Genomic DNA, 22,906 nt, shown 5'->3' on the forward strand with positions numbered 1-22,906 from the left:
CTCTAGCTGAGACTTTGATAAGCTTGCTCTGAGCGCACCAGTCCAATAAGCTTCAACGTGCCGCGCTGTAAAATCCTTGACGTTGCAATCCAAACTTTGGATTATGAGAAAACTTAATCTGAATTCCTTTCATTTTTTCAAAAAAGATTCCAAACATTGTTTTCATCTGTTCGTTTCTCCCCACCCCACACTCCCGACTAGTCACCCCCAATCGCCAGACATCTCATGCAATCCATTGCCCGCCTGTACGGAGGCCCGGCGCTAGTTTGGAAAATTAACAAGATTGGGGCTTAGCTCGCGAGAGGATTGTGTCAAGCCTTATCAGGAGGTGGTGAGTGAGCACAAACCTGACCTGGATGCGATCGGACGCTCCAATTCATGGACTTTAACGCAGCCATTCGTGACCCTTGAATCTCGAATTTGTTTCAATTTAAAAACTAGTCATTTATTCTTTCCCAGATTACTGTGTGCTTCCGCTCAAATGAATACAACAAAAATGATTTCCATTCAAATCATCCTGGAACAGACAAATTAACACACTATCAATCTACTAACATTTTTGCAAACGAAATGATTACATACAAGCCAACCAAACTTCCATTTCTGCATTGCCTTCTGAAGTGAGAATAGAACTACGATGGTGAAGATTAAACTCTGACAGTTTTTTTTTTATAACGGCAGTCCGCTTCCGCGTCATCGTGAGCGCTGAACAAAGCATCGTTATCGGAAATTTGAGTATTTGAAAAATTTTTGACGGCTAATGACAACACACAATTTAACCCTTCTCGATTCCACCCATCTTCAGTGTCTCATACGAATCGGTGTTTTTATTTCAGGATCAGTATTTTAAGCGAGTTAAATGCATTGAGCTACGATTAAGCCTTCATCATTTCTTTTGGTTGGTGTTATCGCTCGAATCTTCTATCACAATAGATAAATGCCCCCAAGCAATTTCTCCTTTGAATTCTATAACATAATTTGAATGTCTCTGCCATAGCTGCAGCCGTCGTGCGGATAGCTAAGCTAACTCGGCTGCATTGCATCTCTTTGAAGTCGACTAGTTTCGCAGACACGCCTCCTCGGCTCCAAACCGACACGATTCTCTCGCAGCTGCTCAGGAAGCTGCACGACTAAGTGTGAAATTGTCAAAGCCGATCGACGGAGAGACAAGTGAAGGGAGAAATCAGCAATACAGACGGCAGTTATCCCGCGTGTGCTCTACCCGGATGCCTCAGATGTCGGTGAAAAACAGCGAACAATAAAGTACCTTCGTCGAAAAGTAATTACCGGCAAATAGTATGAAATGAGTATTGAAATTAGTTTTCTATCTCATTTTAGCGTCTATAAAAGTCATTTTGTCTGTTGAAACCATAAAGATTGTAAATCATTTCTATGTTTTGCGATGATGCCGCAGCAGTGAATCTTTCTCGCTCGCAATGATATAATGCACTCATGCTGAAAGTCGGTTCACAAACATCTGAACGATATAACTGATCCATAAAAAGTTTTTTAACCGTTCCGTACAAAAATATGGTACTACGCAAACTGAGCTTCGCGGATATTGTCAAACAAATCCTCTTTTTGGCGAGCGTTCGTATCTTCGGTCTTTCAGCTTGAATTGTTATTCATAACCTCGTAAATTGAGTCGAGAAATGGCAGAGCCAGAACATCTTTGGCAATAATATTCCAGAGCAATCCTTTGTGAATGCACCAGCCAAAATCCGAGCATGCGGTGGCGCGTGAAGGCTCTTTGTTGCTGCTGCGTATATCGAAGCCTGGGAGGGACCGAAGCGCTGGGATTTCCATGGAACAGCAGTCGTTGTGCTAAATATTATACAGAGCTTACGCAGCTTCATGGGCACAGGTTTTATGCGGTCATTTCTTCCGAAGAATTTCTATCCTGTTTAGACGGACAATGTAGACCGAAATTATTGCCTATCTTCATAAATATTACCGGGCTTTGCATGGGCGTAAAAACTTTTATTTGCTTCCAGGTTCCATGTTGTCACGTCTTGAAAAAGGTTGCGTTGCAAAAAGTACACAGTTGAAGAGAGTTATCACTTGATGATGTTTATTTACCTGTGAAATAGAGAAATGTATGTTCATATGCGACTTTAGAATTTTGAACACATTTTTTTAAATATTAGACATTTTTGAAACACTATACATGAATTTTCATGTTCAAGATTTAATTGAATATTTCGTTATTAGTTAGTACGTTCAAATAATATAGAAATTTAACAGCAACTTCGATTTTCTGGGGCGTTTTCCGTTGAGTGATACTACTACTGATCTCGTTGTTTTACATTAAAAACAAAATCCCTTTATTAATTTATTCTTGTTTCCGCTTGCGCAGACTTTTGCGTTCCTTCACAATTGTTGGTCTCTTGCAGGTCTTTCTTAATGAGAATTATGGTGACTAGAAAATAACTATTTATCAATATTTGCTTCAAAATTTCCAAGCAACCAATACTATTCATGGTGACTTCGGTCTTGAATATTTGAAAAAAAAAATTCAGGAAGAAACAACCTCGCATCGACAATCAACAAAGTTCGTTATACGGAATGTACTCCAATCCATAACCTCGTATTTGAACAACACTCACGGTGACATTTCCAATTTTCATTAAATGGTATCGGAGTCCTTGATACACGCTTAGTTTAGTGAAGAAATGCCAGTATGATGACCGGAGGACATGGTTCATCAGTTTGGCTGCTGCTGCTGCTGCTCTTATTGGACATCGGGATTGGTGTCGCTGCTGAAGGTCAGTTTTAATTATAACTTGAAATATTATTGAGGAATTTACTGGGTCATGTTGTATGCAAGTGTATGAAATTCGAGTGATGAAATTAATTTGGTTCAAGTCATTATCATCAATAACAAGGATCAGGGCAGCTACATGAGTCGTGTACTCACATTCTTTTATTTTCCTCTCCAAACAACTTCTCATATTTTTTTGGAGCCTTTAAATCTATTTATTTTTTTTATATTCTTGGATTTTTGGTTTAAACAAAATGTTGCACTATATTTAGCATCAAGATTAAGTTTTAAATATCAACATTATTAAATTCGATTATTACTACTATTAGTTGAACATAAATTGTTTTTACATTTTTTATGAATAATCATGAACTTGTACAATTAAAGTATTTTTTTAATTATGTCAGAATTTGCCGCAGAAGTTAGTACGTTCTCTTATTGATCAATGTTGGTTATTTGTAAATAAAATAAACCTAGGTATTACTTGTTGTTTAAACTGCGAGATTTGTTTCTACATGTAAAATCCGGCAAGGTAAACAACAGTGAGCGCGAAAGAGTTCAGGGAACCGTAAGTCGGTGAATTTCTATTTTCCTGAAATCAATATTATTGTTGCTGCTAGCGATGTGAATAACATCACTCACAATTATTGCTAATTATTGCTTCTAAAAGATCTAGATTTAAAATTACTATAGTTTAATATGGATAAAGTTCCCATGATTTGATTAGTTACTTGCATTTTTAGGTTTCTTTTTCAAAGGTCATAGCTGCGCGAAAAATTAAAACATCATATTTTCTGTTTTACATAACTATTTTGGTATGACCGTCAGTATGCTGATAAAACGAGCTTCTTAACTTTGAAAAATTGAAAAATTTCACATGTTCAACTCTCAAATTTTTTATGTGCGTTGTAAAATTCATTCTCAGAAAAACCATCTTTAATAAGCATATTTATATAATTGCTGTACTTCGATTCTTGTACATGATTCTTCTAGGGACGAAAAAATTGTTCATTATTTAAGTATTCATCAAAAGAAAAATGCTACTGTACCAACATAAGTTAGCGCATTCAATATGAATAAAATATTTAGCTCTACTCATCAACAACACCATTAGAGATTTTGACCTAAGGTCGTTAATCAGCTTCATCTTGTTTTTCTTATTCATTTTTAAGATCGCGGATTATTCAATATTTTTGTGTTTATAATTTTTACATCGAATCCGCTTCGGTTACAAAATGCCTAATAGCGCAGCTGATGCATTATTATTAGTGTCTTTGCATTATTTTTAGTGGAAAATTGCAGAAAGGAATTGAGAAAGCATTTTTTATCGCGCCTCGAACAAAGTTGTTCCTCTAAGTATTAGGAGCTGAAACATAATGAGGAAATAAATTGTCTATCAATAATTACTATGCTTTTATATGACATTGAAATATCCTTATTTACTATATGGTGTCAATCCAATGGAAGCAAGTCTATAAGTTGAAGTTAACAAGATCCGAAAACATTGACAAAGATATCAACAAAGGTTTAAATGTAAACGCTGTATGAAATCATTCATTGGCAAACGAAATTTTTTCGACATTAAATTATAAACGATCAAGAATCTTGGCAAGTATTCAAATACTTGCCAACATAATAAAATATTGTTAGCACCAACGCCGGCGCACGGCCCCGTAGATCTGCCTACAATGCAGGAAGCACTTTACTCGCTCGAGTTCCTTTGAAACTCTATTCTGCTTACTAAAACTATTAACAAACTCTTTACTACAAATTTTAAAGTTTGGGCTCCTACTAAACTCTATTCCTGTTATTTTTACGTCATATTATAAAAACTACAATTGCATTATGTGCTTCATGTTCGAGGAATCATCATGGGCTGGAAAATTAATTAATCAGTGATTAATTAATTTCCTCGTTAAAGATCGCTGTAACACCCCATTGATAATATTGCAGTTGACCCGCTCGCCCGTAATGAGCTCTCAGTAATTGACTTCTAAACTCTGGAGTTTTCTTTTCTTAGTCGCGTTCGATCAACTGATGGGATTCAGGTCTCATACACCAGGAGTCACGTTCTTTCCAAAAGTTCTAGCTCGAAAATCCTCTTGAAAGAACTGCTAAAGATTCCTCAGGAAAAATGTCTTCTTCTCTCCAATTGTTCGGCATTTCTCGGCAACTTGACTTGATCTTTCTGCTGAGTTTTCGAAAAGGAAGAAATAATGCAGAGGCGATCCTGCAGGTGTTAGAATTCGACTGGTTTAACACACGCTAATCCTCTGCAGGCTGCAGATGATCTCAATTTTGCCCTGAAAACATTGTGTAGAAATTATATGCAAGTTCACTCCAAATATTAGCTTTTGAGAAATGACTAGTCGACTGGCGTGTTTAAGTTATTGAAGTGAAAATAGACTAGATAGGACTGCAAAGTCGAATGGCGGAATTGAATAAATTGTGTGATTGAAAATGAATACTGTGATATGCCAGAGCAGCTGAAGAAATACCATTTTAAGGATATCAATCATTAATTTTTATATGCAATAAACTAGTTTGCTAACACTCCGAGATGAGTTAAATCATGTCTTTGCAATCGCCTAATCATCAAAGTATAGCACATTGTTTATTTATTTTAGAAACGAATATTCCATATGGTATATTTGTCAAAATAAGCACGGCAATAAATAATGTTCTATGTTCTGCTCTTTTTGCTTTATTGGCATTAGACGTTATTGATACTCTTGAATTTTATTGTTTTGAATGTCTTCTGCAGCCTTTGATCAATGTTTCCATCCATCAGGGGCACTGCAGGTAAAATACTGGCAATTCACTATAAAGTAATAGGCGCATGATGTTAATAATTAAAATATAATTCTAGCTGAACCCAATTGATCTTATGATATTTTCACACGCTTTAATTTTAATGCATACGATTGAACGCGAAAAAAATGAGGAGGCGTTTTGAAGTCTAGCTGTTAGACTGCAAGTTAAGAGTTTTAATTAAGGTTGGCTTTAAAAATGTGGTCTGCGTGCACATGCAGCAGTTCAGAAAACGCCGGCCACGAAACGAAGCGCCTGCGATGGAGTGGGAAAACTTTCCTACGCAAGTAAAACTGGTCAATTAAGAGGAACAAATAAACTTGTAGAGAAAACAAAGTGTTATCTATGTAAAGAAAACCAAACGTTTTCTTTGTAAAGAAAGCAAAATGTTTTCTATGAAGAAAGACCAAATATTTTTTTACGTAGCGGACGAAATCATAAGCGCAAATCAAAAATTTTATTTTCAGCCTAAATTATTTCGTGAATCACTACAAAATATTTTTCCCTTATTTTGATTTAACAAAAGATTCTATATATAATTGAGCTGCTAAATATTTTCCAGAATGTACAAATTTAGCAAGAAAATTCGCGATAAATGACTCGGACAACTTTAGTATTTGGTATTTGAATTTGGCTAAAAAATTAAAAAGGTAATTCTTGGCTTATGAACTTCTATGGCTTTCTCTGTTAGGATGATTACACTCAGGGATTTAAATTGCGTATAAATTATTGTGTAAATCTTGCTGTTAAGTTTCAGCTAAGTCATATGACGTTAAAAGATCCTGTAATTATCCAGGAAAGACGACCGAGCTTTGCATAGGAGCTTGAATCTGGCCGTTGCTTTTACAGGCTTGGACGTCGCGATTTGAAAGCTCCCGACCAGCTAGTCGACGAAAATGCAGAGATTAATGGCACGCTACTGTTGCGACATGGGTTATATATTCAGAGATTGGTTCAGGAACTAAGTCTGATTAATAAATGAATTAAAAATTGTTCTAAATCCTATTTCAAAACAATTTACATGAGTAAATAATCATTATGCTTTCCTGACTTGAATTCGCCTCTCACAGTCAATTTCGAAATTCATTATTTTTCCGTGAAATTAAAAGTGGGAGCAGTTCTGAAATTACTCGGTGTCTCGAAATCTACTTTAAATCGGACCAATAGGGCACAGTTAATTTTTCAAAACATTTAGATTCCCATTTTCAATATATAGGTATTTCCAAAATACATCAACAACAACCATTTACCGTAATATTATTTAGTCAAGCATTATTTTCTCGCATTGCCAATATTTGTTTTAAACGCGGACACCTAAAGGAAACTCGAAGCATGGACCCAAGCGTTTATTTTATGCATGACCATGCTTTGATGCAGCAACTTTTATGGCAGTGGCACTCAGGAGCATTTGTTTCGGCAGCCATTAAAGCGGACAGGCTTGCACTGTCGACGACACAAACCTCCTCTTTTTAATTATAAACACTGGGCAAGTTTTCATGTTAACATCCAAGTTTACGAAGAGCTCGAGTTAGCCTGCAACTGACGAGCCCGATTAGCGTAGTAATGAGTCACATGGAAATTGATAAAGTTTCACGCACAAACCATGCTGTTCAGATGATGTGGTCTGGGCGAAATTTCGAAATTTAATTGTGTTCTGGTAAAATAAAACATATTGAGAGAATAAAAACAAATGAAACCCAAGTGCATTCCTGAGGCGCGTCATACAACATATCTTTCTTTCGAGACCATTAGGAATTGACTAAAAAATATTTGTCCTCCTCAGCTGACGCAATAGTAATACCTCCGATCTTTTAGTTACAAACGTTTAAATGAAAATGCAGAGCTACTGCTTCTCTAAGTCTTATTTTATAGTTTCTTTACTTTCTTTAGATACTTTTTTCATTTTTATGTGAACTTGGCCATTTTCACGAAGGTGTAAAACCTTACAAAATTTTAGTATGTCGACGTTTTTTGTATGGAAAGAGACTTGGATCTGATCACGAAAGTTTCCTTAAACTACAACATAACTTCCGACAACAGATCCAGCAAAAACGGACTCAAATCTTTTCAGACGTCGTAACGCTGTGTATTCATTTGTAATGCTAAGCTGCATGAGGTCCACTTGACATCCAATGTGAAAAATTATCAAGCCTCTATGTAGTGGCCGACAATTTGAAATTAATCAATTGAAATTTCATTTTAATTGATTTTCGTCCCGCTGACCAGAGAATCTTTTAAAGAATAAATTTCATTACAAAGCATAAGCAAACATTTCAAGAAGTCAACGAATAATTCACCAAATATTTTGAACAGAAGAGCACTTCTTAAAACTCATTGTTTGATGCCATTCACCTGTTTTCTTCCATGAAGCATCGTTCATAAGTGTGAATGTAGGACAATAAATGAGATTTTTACGTTTTCGGTTGACGAACATCAAAGAAGTCTACTCTGAATTGCCTTGAAGCTGATGTTTGTTCTGTGTCTAAAACTGGATCTACGCCAACCGTCGGTCCGGACGAATCCAGCTCCATAAGCTTCAATTTATTTCAGGAAACAACAATGTAGGACAGAAGTTAGCTTGGGTGCGTTTTGAATCGTGCCTTATGCCGGGGCTTCTGGCGCCTAAATAATATGTAATATAACCTCTGCATCCAGTGCTTCGTATCGCGTGCCGACGCCTTTATATAGATGCAGTCTCTGTCACGTAGTTTATTTCTTAATATTCCGTGCAGTCAGTTGCCGTTTTAAATAAGTATATATTCGTCCCTCAGTGTTTTTTTGCTCTAAATTGAAATCACTGAGCGAATGAATAATATTGGAAAGAAGAAAAGAGTGGTGCATTTCCAACAGTGGCACATATACTTAGATACGTGTTTTTTTATCAAAAAATCAAAATTTTTACTAGGCATTCGATATTACTTTGAATCCTCCTCGCTTCGAATACAATTCTTTATTAACTGATTTTGAGAATGGAACAGTATGATAAATTTCTTGCAGCTATTGAGATAGGCAGTCAAAATACTGTCTTCTATTTTTAAGGTACACAATCTGCTTTTCATTTCAATGATTTAATATTTCTTACAAACCTGTGAGACGGAAAACTTTGCAAGGTATGCTCACGTCCATGTGGCTTGACGCCAGCAATATTTGACTACTCGGCCGCTGATTACGTAACTTTGACAAATTACTCTGATGTGCAAGAGTTCAGCAAGCTCAGCTTGGTTCTGAGAGCAAAATTTTCGAACTTGATCAAATAGAAAGAACTTTCGATAAAAATATCACTTCTGTATCATAATTATACATGGGATTCGCAGTCAAAGCGTTTTTGCCTTCCTACTCGCAAAAATGAAGCATAAATTTTGAATGAATCATAAAATTGAGTTTTTTTCATGACACAACTTCTACAATAAATATCATTTACCGGAATTAATATCTCAAATTATGCTATCCAAGGCTAGAGTTAGATGACCTAAGAGATTCTACACAAGACAATGCAAACTTGCAATCAAAGTTTCAACGCCCTTTCTCGATAACTTGTTCCATATCACTCATCATATCAGACAGCTAAAGAATGAATTTATAAGCTCAATTTTAGCTCGAAATCCTAATTTATGTTATTAAATAGCCAATTATAGGACTTTAGATCAATGTTAAGATTTGAATTACAAAAATAGGTTCTGAGAATAAATTACCTTAATAATCAGATTAATCTTTCATAAACAACAATAAGTCATCAATTAATAATCATTCATGAATGACTGTTCAATTGATGTTTCTACAGCAGCTTCCAAGCCCATGCATGCGCAGCAGCAACAAGAACTTTCAATAAAACATAAACCGTTGCCTACGTACCGCGTCGTGATATAGCCTTCCACCAACCGCCTCATGTTGTGCCCAGGTTTTCGCCAAGGGGATCCTCCGGCATGAATATTTATCCACTCATGGCCCAAGAGTTGGTGCTCTTCTCCCGCCCTCACATTGCCATGCAAATTTTAGCTCAGGTTCTCGCAATTAGATCGTAAACTAAAACAATAGCATCATTTTTCGGGCAAAGATGGCACCTCCAGACACAATTATGAGCGCTCGAATAATGCGCGTTCCCAAACTCTGCCAACTTCGTGTGAAATTATTAAAACTTCTGTACATTCCTAAATACGTAGATTTTGACGTGACTTATGATACGGGTTCTTTTCAAAAGATTACTTTCGAGCATTAAAGTATTCTAAATATTTACAGTACAAATCAGTTTTAATAGAATACAATTTATTGAATGCAATTTTACTTCTATGAACATTTGAGAACATACTCCGCTTACTCACAAAAGCGATCCTGTAATAGATTTAGGATCGAAACATGGACGCTTTCAGTGAAGTGGCTTTCTTGAAATAGTGTTTGTTTTTATCAGATAATGAATTGCGATGATGAAATATGGAGAGTATCCGGTAATCTAAACAAATAAAACTTTTTTGACTTTTGGTGTGCATACGCCTTACATCGGATCTGACATTTCCATTGTAATTATCAGCTGGCTAAGAAATCCAAGTAAAACAATTAGCAAAACTCCATCGATGTTTGCTCAGCTTTTATTCAATAATTGAGTGTTATTTTTACCCAAGGTCGTTGAATTTGATCCAACGATGTCTGGTTGTATTTTACCAATCGAACGCATGGAACGCCCGTAATTGCTCGGATGTGAGTGTTTGGTCGCGTTCACTCTATCGCAGCCGCCGTAATTGAATGTGATCACATACGAAGTCTCGATCGTTGCCCCGATCGGAACACGAGACCACACTCGAGTTCTTTGGTGAAGTGATTGCATCATCAAGAGCTTTAGATCACGTCTGAGACGACCAAGAAGCGCGTCTATAAAATGATATGGACTTGTATTGATTGCGAGCTGCAAGTGCAGGGCTGTGGAATAGATCAGGAGTCACGGCTACATCGGCCTGGCGACGTAAGTGATGGCTTCATTAGAGCGTCTCTCGCAGCTTTTCATAAGCAAGTGATTGCTATTTACGAGCGCTGTGAACCTTTCCATTGAAAAGCGATTCGATTTCAATGGAAATGCTCGTGGCTTTCGGAATTCACACTTGGATTCATGGCGGTGAATTCAATGACTATTTTCTCCCTCAAACGTGAAAAACAGCAATTTTACAACAAGTGATAGTTGTATTCCGAATAATGACTTCGCCCCGTATTATCAGATCGCTCATTTTTTGTTCACCTGCATTTTCTTCTAGGAGGAAATTAATTGATGAAGGTTAATCGAATATTTTAAAATCTGAGTGCGCACGGAACCAAATCGAGGAATTTTTTTACGCAAAAGAATTCTGTTGTTGAGAAGCATTTTTACTTTTATAAGATCAAGAGACCATGTTGTTAGTGTCGTCCACTATGGCCTCTGTAAGGCAGCTGCCAATGAGTTCTCTCTGGAAAAGGGCTCGTCGTGTTCTAACAGGTTCAAACAAATATATAACTTCAACACCTAGACATGTCAACCAGCTTCTATTGTTGTTTATAAAACAATTTTATTTAGTTTCAATAAACAAAATTTCAACTGATGCCATTATATAGAACTATAGATCCGTTCGCATTACTAATTCGGTAGTGTACTGGCGCTGTCGCTCAGCAGCTATTAGTTTATCTCCATTAACGCTCCCTAATTTCGATTTCGTCACGCGGAATTTTTTTGGGAATTTTCCCTGTAAGGTCGAGGGGATAATTAGCTGCCGTCAACTCGCCCTTGTAATTCATGCAGATGAAGACTTCAAGTCTACAACAGCGCGCTGCTGCGTGCAAATTACCGCTTCGCTCGAACGCCATTTTCATGAGCAATTTTCAGCATTTTCCACCTTGTTCGTTTTCTTGTTCAAAAAGCTGAAAATTTTGATAAGAATCTCCCTGAACTGAAATCTTTTTTTCCTGGTTGCGCTCTTCAACAGAACAATAACCGCGTACATTATTTAATTGGTTGGGAAATTCAAGAAAACATTCTGTCCTTCCTGCTCATTTTTTCTATTCCTTAAGCTTATAAGCCTTTGAACAGGGAATATTTCTTTATTCTAAGATATGTCGGATATTTCGAATACGTTCAAAATTAAGCATGTTCGAGTGTATTCAACCTTCTGAATTACAAAGCGCCGGTTGTTTTTGGCGTGTGAATGCAAGCGGCTATTCGGTGCAGGCCTTGCAATTTCTGTCATTTGAAGCCGTCGGAAATGTTCTTGTTTCGCAACGCATTACTGAAAAATCTTGCATTCGTGATATTCTTACATATACAAGAGAATGGCGTAATTCAGTGAAATTTTTAAAAATTGAATGTTTTTCACAAAATATTCGGATCACTGACGAAAAAAAGATATTATAAGATATATTATGTAAGCATTTTCTCAGGTTGAAATTAAAGACGCTTCAGCGGTATCAATGTCCTATATGTAAATCAATGTCAAATTCTGCTTCACCTTCCGATACGGCATTTACGTTTCAATTCTAATTAACTGGAGCCTAAATAATCTGCAAAGAATAGGTAATAATGTACCGAGCAGTCGGCAAAAAATGCAGAAATGAGAGGAATTGAAATATGGTGGCGAAATAGAGGTTTGCTTTGGGATTTATAGATAAGGCAGATAAAGTGGGAGATGAGTGGATGAGATTGTCTGACCCAAGATCCTATGGAGATTTGAGCAGGATCTGTTGGAGCTGTTCTGTAGTGCAGGAGTGAGAGCCTTGATCTGTTCTGCATCAAAACACGCTTCATTTCAGAGCCTGGGAAATGCAAATGGACGCTCCGGAGTATTCGATGCTAAATTCAATTTTATAGCTCGGGATTACCTACTTTGTAGCTGTCAATGGAAGAACGGATTCTAAAATTTTTATTGTCGCGTGTGGAGGTCACCGCACTCACTCGTGTGGAGCACATCAGCTTTGATCCTATTACACTCGCATCAGTTTTGCCTGTATGCCTGCTGAATCCATTGACAGGAAATTCAATCAATGGAATATTCTATCTTTCCTCATGTGTGCAGTCGCTCTCAAAAACACTTGGCAGATTCTTTGGAATATCATCTCTAGTCTTCAAGTGCTCTAAATTTTCAATGGACTGAGAACAAAATGGTTGCAGTTGATCATACATTACAAGATTTGAAAGCACTTCAAAAGTCAAATAATGGCTTTACTTGAATACTCAAGTATTTATTTTATTTAAATATTTTGCTTAATTTAATTAAGCCTAATCAAGGGAGACAAAAAAAAAAAGAGGTATATTTATCAGTTGGTGGCACCCATTGAGCCTGGATGCACTATTTGCTAAACTGTATTCCCATTGTTGTATACGGTATACCCTGTTAAAAATTCATGCTATGGCGTCAAAATATAAATAAAACTTGCTCACGAGTTTAGGCGAGCCGCTAGGAACGCCCTGAATCACTTCCATGTAAATCTGCCGAAGGTGTTTTTATAAACGCTCAATTTTTTCGGAGCAGCCGTCGTGTGTTCGGACCTCGGCCATTTGCCGTAAGTAATGGCGCTATTTTTCCGAGGCTCAGCCCTGTGGTAGCACTGAACGATTCCTTCGATGAAAGATCTTAAAGCTTGTTTGTAATATGAATATCGGCTCGGAGAAAAATTGTAGCGTTTACTAAAATCCCAGCAGATTTTTAGAATAAATATTGGGGCTGCATGAAGAATGAGGACTCTGTTTCGAAAATCCATCCGTTTTGTTTATTGAATTTTGGGCCCGTCAAAAATATGAAACTTCCATTGAAATTCTGACTTGTCTATATTTTTAAAATGAAAATTCGGTATTCTGGGTCAATTTGAACCTCCTTAAAATATCCTAAATATCCTTTTCGTCATAATGATAAGAAGTGTAAGAAAGAATGAGATTCATACAAAAATCTTTTATTTTGTAATTCATATCATGTTGACGCATTTCAACCTCCAATGAAATCATAATTCATTTTACTTTGAATTTCTGGCATGCAGGAGCAACTTTGATACTTTGACAAAATTTAGTACAAAATTCTGTTCGTCGACTGAATTTTGTGCAAATTGGAAAACTTTGTCCGCGTATGAAATTCGCTGCTGTTTTCTTGGAGCAAAAAGAAAATATGTATAAACCTTTGTCGAAAATTGATGCAGAAACTCAATTAAATTTCAGAAAGTATTAATCGAGTTTTTAAGGAAGCAAAATATTTTGTTTTATTCGACATCGCTCAATGAAAAAGAGAAGGCTAATTTGTGCTGACTAAAGCTTTTTATGTTTTCTACAAATTATTATTACTATATTCTTCAAGTTAATTCCAAGCTGTTTTTATAAATAGTTTTATATTTATATTAAGATATCTTCAAATAGTCTATATTACGGCGCTTTCTATTTTGCTATTTTTTACGCCTTATTTTATATTATGCAAATAGACATATGCATATATTAATCCAAAAATTCAGCTAAAAATTCTCTCAATCATTCTCTTACAACAAATTTTTTATCATGACGATGACTGCCCTTAGCGCACAATCCAAATTTATGAAAATAAAATTTCCCTCTTATAACTGGCGTTCATAAAAATGTAATAAGAAGCCCTCCCGACGCACGCAAACGAGAATGTCTCGAGAATTGCATTCATGTTCCACCGCTCAGACCAGCGCGTTGCGGCGCCGGCGATGCCATGAGAGCGCGTGAAATGACCGTCGCTTCTCGTCGGTGTGCAATCACATTTATATTTTTTTCATCCGAGCAGAATGGAGAAAACTACCACGTTAACGCGGTTACTTTTTCTGCCGCGTTATTAAATCTTATTGTAGTGCGGCAAACTACAGCTTCTTTCGTCTGGGAATAAAATGTCGCAATCACATAAATGAAAAGTATTAGTTCTCTCTTTTAGTTTTCTATATTAAGCAAATGAAAAAGATTTTTCAAAGGCATTTGGTATTCAGTTGTCAAACGGTAATTTTTATAACAAATTTGTTTACAGAAAATTACTTCTCTTGAAACCTGCCTTGTAACATTGGTTTGTAGGTTTTAAAATGCGCTATCATTCCCTTTTATAAAATAAGTTTGCATCGTCGCAATGATACAGCTTTGATTTTCCGAGTTCATCAAATAAAAAGCAAAAACAAAAATAGAAGTATTGAACTTATTTTCGATTTCAAACCTTTTTGCGAAAATAACTCGCTGTAAAATATTTTGATTGGTTGCATTGATATATATTTATTGTCAAATCCCAACTATAATTTTACACTAATTACATATACTTTTATTTGACGACTTATCTAATAGAGAATTTTGGTAATTTTTCAGTTCCTATTTCATACGGTCTCGAATGAATATACGAGTATTTGTTCTGGAATAAATAAAGACTAACTTTCGTGTTAACCAAATAAGCAAATACTGTATATCACTAAGGAAATACCGACCTCACATCAACATAGCCACCCACATAATTTTAATTCAGTTCATCGGTGCTTGAGACACACCCGTTCGCTCGCCCCACATGATTGGGTGAAGTCATGGTTGAATTAATATATGTATTAATTTATTCAACCATGGGGTGAAGTATTGAAGCTCCGCACATTTTACAGCCACGCAGTCAAGGTTCCGCCCTCTGGTCAATGGCCACGCTGGTCAACTACAATAGCTTGTCTCGTTAGCAGAGTCTACCATCGAGAACTTTTGAGGGCTGGGTTATCCCAAATTGCGATGTCATTATTCTTTGTCAATAGCAATTATAACTTGTATCAGGTCGTGCGTGAAACTCTCGGCCGGCATACAAACCGAGAGCAAGGCTCAACAATGGAGTGAATCCTCTGAAGCAAGCTTGACATATAACTCTGATCGCTCATTGACTTTGAGTTCATGGAACTCTGAGTGAATGGTCTTTGTGATCTCATAAAATGACAAAATATTGTTTTGAATTATTGTTATTGTTATTATACCACTGGCGTCAATTTTGTTATGGTACCTTCAGGGTCAGTTAAAAATGTATACACCTATTAACTTCCCGCCTTTTTTTGCATTCATTTCTTGCCAATATAAGCACTTGACGCATGCTGCATTGACGATAACGATAAAAAATATATTTTCGTTGTCTGCGCTAGAGTGATATTATTGGGTGTTCAGATAAAGCATCTGATGAATAAGCCATGCTACGATCATTTGACTTTTCAGCAAAATAGCAAACAATTAATTGAGATACTATATGAAACATCACAAGTTTCAGGACCGAGAAAACTAATGAATTGATACCCTCGAGTTTATTTTTGTAGTTGCAATAAGCACGATATGAAGACGAGATGTTGCGCTGGTGACGGAAATGAGTTAAAAAAAACTTCTGTCACTCGCTCTGATGATGCGGCAGAGAGTGAGCTACCGACTACCAATCTGTTCGTGGGCAGAGAGTAAGAAAATAATCACAGATCTCCACTGAACATCATTCCATTCGTGGGTAGAAATTGAGAAAATAATCACAGTTCTCCACTGAACATCATTCCATTCGTGGGTAGAAACTGAGAAAATAATCACAGATCTCCACTGAAAATCATACCGTTCGTGGGCAGAGAGTGAACAAAGGACCACAGATATTATCACTAAGCCCAAGATGAACAAATGAACAAATGTGGGTCCGCATTGAACTAGAATGAAAAACACTGACACGACACGACATCGCAGGGCTGCTGCAATTTGTTCGACGTCGCCTAACACAACCAAAATCTGATGAAGAATGCTGCACGCCCCTGCAGGGAGGCTGCAGCACGCCTCTGCAGGGAGACTGCAGCACGCCTCTGCAGGGAGACTGCAGCACGCCACTGCAGCACGCCACTGCAGCAAGCCATTGCAGCACGCCACTGCAGCAAGCCACTGCAGCACGGCACTGCAGCAAGCCACTGTAGCACGCCACTGCAGCAAGCCACTGCAACAAGCCACTGCAGCAAGCCACTGTATCACACCACTGCACCATAGCACTGCAGCACAACACTGCACCATACCACTGCAACAAGCCACTGCACCACTGCACTGCACCATACCACTGCACCATACCGCTGCAGCATACCACTGCACCACTGCACTGCACCATACCACTGCACCATACCACTGCACCATACCACTGCACCATACCACTGCACCATACCACTACACCATACCACTGCACCACTGCACCATAACATGCCAGGAGGCTGTAGCCCCGGCGCGGAGTTGAGCAATTTAAAGCAGAAGCGACGGACCGGCGCTCCCAACCTCCGCTCGTCCATCCATAATTTCTGCACAGAGTTCCCTGCCTGCGGACGGACGCCTCGTCTCGTGTATGTGGGTTGGAGAAGAGCGTCAAGAGACATGCAGTCGTTATTCACGATGTCTATTTTTTTATCCATCATCAATCAGTGTTTTTATCAAGTTCATTTGGATCAGGATATGGAATCATTTGAATAAACTTTGTTTGCATTTGTCGCGAGTCCAGACTTTTGGCATCTAATTTAACTTTTCGTATATAAATGAATTTTGTGTATTCATTCATAAAACGGAGAAAAATCATTTTTTTACTCGTAATCGTTCCTTTCCAGAACGATAGTTATAATTCTTACTTCGTCAGGCTTTCATAAAATGCATTTCAATAATAAATAATTTGAATTCAAAATACAATTTTTTGTTTATGATAATTTGTATTGTATAAAAGTGCGAAATAATTTGACTAAATCTGGAAGCTCAAAGCTCTACATACAGGCAAACTCATTGTTAAGTACAAGCCAACCTATCCATCTTTTTGACTAACATTGCACATGTGAAACATTAATGCATTCATTGTCGTAATCATGCATTAATTTAGCAACGCTGTTCTGAAAATGTTCCAAAGTAGAGCATAAAACGCTTATGGCAAAAAAATATTTAATATTACCATTGCAAATATTTGAGCATGCATACCATAATATTATGTTTAATCGCACAATGTTCAATTGCATTGAATATGATTGAGCACGCAAGCCAAATGAGTGTTGTTTTATGAAGCCAGAGCAAGTGGCTTACCGCGTTAAAGAAGTTGTAGAACCTGTGTAATTGTGTAGTTGTATAGCCTCTCAACCAGAATCCTTCTCAAGGTTTATGACGTGAATAAGAACAAGGATTAGATGTCGAGGCTATCGTAATCCAGAGGAACTAAAATCTTTGTCCGACAAGGAGAAGGATCTATTAATGTGGATGTGTTGCATAAGTATTTCTTTTGTAGGTAATTAATATAAAACAGTAATTAATAAAGTTCTTTTAGATAGCATAGCTGCGTCGAATTTAATGACTGTTTCAGAAAATCTGTTCCTGAAGCGCTCTAATTATATACGAAAAAAATAATATTGGCTTAACACGTTACAGATTCTCTTATTAAATATTAAGGGTACAAACATAAAAGAGTACAAAAAGTAAAACCTCCATTAATGCTACTAATGATGTTATTGCATTCTAATTCCTATGAATACATTTGGAATAGTTGGCACGTGTGTGGAAATGTGAATACATTCGGAATATTTGACACGTGTATGATTTGTTTCCGAGCTTGTAAGGAACGTCTGATATGTTATTGTCTTTGCTCTTCTATGCTGGCTTATCTCCGCCAGATCTGACCGCTGCTCTTGTATATCACAACGCAACAACAGAAGCGGCAATTTTCAATGTTAACTAGTACGAGTGATTGTTTAATGTTCATATTCGAATAAAATAAATTATTACTCATGTGTACAAATAAATGTGATTGAATAAGTAGATAATAAATTACATTTTTCAGGAAAAGATTGTTCAAGATATCAACTAAAAAAATGATGTTTAAAACCAACTTTATGCTAAACGCTTACAGAAAGCAACGAACATTTATCTTTTTCATCCAATATCTTTCGTTTTTTTCAATAAAAATATATGGATGATGCTCATCGACAGACACGTAAGTTATTACAGCGGATGAAGGTGCACAGGCTGAGCTTTGATTTGTCTGAGGACGTAACGGATGACGGATGGCAGGCCGTGCGAGGTCACGTGAGAGGCCTCATCCATTCTGATCAAGAGCCGCAAAGCAACTGCAGCATTGCACCTTTGATCTCGCGTCAAGAATGATGTTCTTCATTATATCAAATGATCTATGATACCCATAAGAAAGATGATACGGCCTAGTCGATGAGTAATAGTATTAAGGTCAGTTATTTTATACAATATTTTAATGCTTACTTCACGAAGCTCCATCTTTGAACGGAAAAAATATTCATCGGTTATTTTCATCCTCAATCAAATCCAAAGGGAAATTTTGGTGCCTGGAATACAGATTATTGTCAAATGAAATAAAATATGACAAGAAGAATCTGACGATAAAAAGCGTGATATGGAGAGGTGATGATAAGAAAACATAATGAGGATTATTGGTGAATGGCAGATGCATGATAACGCAGCCTGAAACAAATAGACGTGGAGGGCATTTGAATGGTGATTGGTCACAAAACAAGACCACTTCCTGTGACTGGGTTAAATCAAGTCAGAAGCAAAAAAAAATGTTTCTCCTACGTCGAGTTTTCTTCTCGAGCTTTCCCTAGATTTCTTTCTCGTGTATATTGATTATTTTTATGGTTATTAGCCCTCGTAAATAAAGTAAAAAATTCATAAAATAACTTACATTACACTCATTTCCGCAAAAAAAATTATTTTAGTATTAAGAACCACAGTGTACATTTCTAAAAATTTTAAAAACGATTTCTCCCTGCGTCAAATGTAAGCTCATTTTTCATTAATCTTGAATTTTTTCATTCACTTTTTAGATTAGTTTCCATTCAACATTAAACTCATACAACAAATTTTTAGTTCTGTTGCTCGTCAACCAGTGAAAGCCAGCATAATTATTTAACGACTCTTGTTCTATGCAATGAATGCCTCACCATAGCTTCGTGCAAGTGTCACTGTCCAAACATGGCAAGCGCAATTCAACGGCCGTGTTCCGTTTTGGCAGCGCCACTCATTTTTCCACGTTGCTATAGCTGGGCAATGCCAGTAAAAGCCAACATGTACTCCCGACTTCTCCGCTCCATGCCGCCCCTGCAACGGCAAACTAAAAACAGGACGCCGTCCGAGCACTGGCGTCAATCTTCAGGCTGCACGCTGGGAAAATCGGATGATAAATGGTTCCTGTGCAGTTACTGAGTACTGATGGTGGTAGTCTGTGAATTTAAGAACCTTGTGTTTGTAGTGTACTGATGATAGCATATTAGTACTCATCTGTCAAGTGAGTAGCCAAATGATGTGTTAAGTTTCTAAGCACTATTGGCCAATTGACAAAACAAAATTTGAAACGTAACGTAAATTTTATAATTAATGTGATATCACAGTCAAGTGTGGTCTAACCAGATGTCGAATAATTATTCTTAATAACATTGGGGTTAGAATCTGTAACGTATCAAATACGAAAGAAATTACGTAAAACATAAGGTGAATTAAATAAGAAATTTTCATCACAGAGTAGGGCCTATAATTAATTGATTGAAGATTACAGTTTTTCTCAATACTGGCAATCATTTTCGAGGGGTAAGAATTGTCAATACAAATTTATTGGCTAAGAAATGTCATTAGATAGAATCTTGTTCTGTAACATAACTATGGAAATTTAAATCGACCTAAAGATCACACAAACCAATTTTTATTAAACGTAAATTTCCTTAAGATGAAATTTAAATCCCTCTGTAATATAAATATTAATAGCAACAAACTTATTAAATCGCCGAAGATCTTTAGTCTAAGCTTCTGTCTTCTATGGATCGTTCTACCTGATAAAATACGAATTTAGTGAACTAACGTTAGCTCCCACATAAAAATCATATTATACCACTTCAAATATTATACCACTAAATCATATTATACCACTTCAAAAACAAAACAAGCATACTTACCGTCTCACACATTTCACTTTTAAATTGCATTAAAAAATCATTTGACCGAGGGGATAATTAATCATTTTGGTAAATCATTTGACCTCTCACAAAGTTGTAAATTTGAAAGCTTAACACAATCTTCGCGTCAATGCATATTCAATAACGACTTTATAGAATTATAAAGGACAATCATGGTGACAAGTCCAATACTTTTTTTTCACATTCACAGACGGCTTAATTGTGAATGAGGGCTTCTATGACTATTCAAGAAAAAAAAAAACGTATTCTCTCGCTTGTTCATTTTTGAACTTAAGCTCTTGTTATTAAACTTTTCGATGTGTTATAAAAGAGAATAGTGCCGCAGTGATATCAGAATTAGACGAAATAATATATTGCACCGCGCTAAAAAGTGCTAAAAAAAACCTTCACTTCAGCCATTGTGCCGTCGTTTGAGACTAAATGAATACATATTTAGTTCTTCTGCTACGTCCACATCGTTTTCTTATGGCACAGGAACAGACATCGCGGAAAATAAATTCATGGAATTCCAGAATCAAATTTCAGAAACTTTTTCCAACATGACGGAGACTGTTCAAGCTAAACCGATTAAATGTAGACGACTTAAGACATTCAATAGCACCGCGTCCTGCTTTCCTCCGGATGTGTTTACCGATACTGTATCGAGGATTGACGCGGGAAAGTGTACGAAGTTCGGCCAATAATGACCAAAGTTTTCTTCAGAAGGAAAAGCTCTGCTGCTAACTTCTTTAGATAATGAGGAAAGTGCCCTCAAGAACATCGTTTCAGAGAAATTCATGCCATTGATTACGGTAGAACTTCGTCGCTGCATAAGCCTCCGCCATATGGTCTAGAATATTCTCTGGTATTGAAATGTTTGCTAAGTTCAGTTCATTTTCAATGCCGCTCTCGGGTAATTCAGGTAAAATGAAAAAAAGCCATAAGTGTTTCAAAATTATTCTCAGAGTCTACAGTGCTAACATTTTTATCATGGATCCTATACCGGAATTGTTTCAATGTCAATGATATGGTGTATGAAAATTCATGTTTTTCTTTCATATTTATTTCGACAAAGTAACATTCATTACGGCATTTTCTTCTTCATTATATCCAAATTTGATCCAGCTTTAGCACTCAAATGCCTCTCACTTGCAAATGTAATACTGCCTAGCTCTAAAGCAAAGAAAATTGGAATGTCGAATTAACGGACACATGTAGATGTTGCTTGAAGTTTATACATTTCACTTCAATATTATTTCTCATATCGTCAAAAAATAGCATTGGACTCAATTGGAGCTCCGAATTACGAATTTCAGTAACTTATTTGTTGTATATTAATTGAATATATAAAGTTCTACAAATATTGGAGGCTTCTAAGGAAATTTTTGATGTGGTGGCTCTTCACGTGCCATTTCCCTCCCTTTAATCTACAAACTGAAGTGACGAGCGAACCAAACACTAATAGGATTAAGGTCTAAGGTTGACGAATCAACGAATTTGAGCAGTGGCGGATGAACGATCCACGATAAATCCTGCCTCACTATATTAAAGGACCTCCTCGAGAAGATGGCTTCGCTAAATAAAATTACTTATTCACGCTGTGCCAAGACACGATTTTCATCGATTCTGCATCGATAATGAAGCTTGGTTCACATGGAAAATTCTACATTTGAGCACTGAGTGGTTTTTCCACTCTGCAAAATATTCACTGAAAACACTTTTTCATGTAATTTCTTCGTGAGATTTATCCTACTTGGGCAGCTGGGCAGCCTGTATTCTGAAACTGAGATGAAATTTTAATTAAAGTTTAATATTTTGAAGCTTGTTCGCCTGAATACTTATTATGGTTAGTAATTTAGACTTCGAGCTTTCGATCCTTTATCCATCTAGATCTACAAAAATTGAAATTATAGACGAGTGAGTACACTTTCCTCGCCTCCACTAACGTTCAACCTCTCCGGACGTTCAACCTCTCCGGACGTTCAACCTCTCCGGACGTTCAACCTCTCCGGACGTTCAACCTCTCCGGACGTTCAACCTCTCCGAACTTTCAACCTCTCCGGACGTTCAACCTCTCCGGACGTTCTACCTCCCCGAACTTTCAACCTATCCGGACGCTCAACCTCTCCGAACTTTCAACCTCTCCGGACGTTCAACCTCTCCGGATGTTCAACCTCTCTCATCTCAGGATCTGGAGACGCGTGTCGTCGTTAGTTTAATGAAATGTTACAGAGATTAATGCTCATGACAAGACCTCAAATTAACGCAGCAATAACTTGCGAGAAGAAACTCTAATTCTCTCTAACGCATGTCGATGATTTTGTCGTATCATTTAATTTCGCTCTGATATTAAAAATAATTACTTTACTAAATACACGTGCAAAAGTTTAGTGTCGTTTATATTTTATGAGTTAACGTCTCAATAAAATACTT

General features: G+C 36.9%; 1 protein-coding gene across 1 annotated transcript in view; it reads left to right on the forward strand.

Moving 5' to 3' along the window:
* The first annotated feature begins 2,410 nt into the window (after positions 1-2,410).
* The window catches only part of LOC108681939, a 79,736-nt gene continuing 59,240 nt past the window's right edge, over positions 2,411-22,906 (forward strand). Inside the window, exon 1 of the mRNA XM_047882028.1 lies at positions 2,411-2,765. Within this exon, the coding sequence (XP_047737984.1) occupies positions 2,681-2,765 (85 nt within the window). The 5' untranslated portion in view covers positions 2,411-2,680. The remainder of the gene's footprint in view (positions 2,766-22,906) is intronic.

This window comes from Hyalella azteca, unplaced genomic scaffold (genome assembly GCF_000764305.2).
Source record: "Hyalella azteca isolate HAZT.00-mixed unplaced genomic scaffold, Hazt_2.0.2 contig9456, whole genome shotgun sequence".
NCBI classification, from domain to species: domain Eukaryota; kingdom Metazoa; phylum Arthropoda; class Malacostraca; order Amphipoda; family Hyalellidae; genus Hyalella; species Hyalella azteca.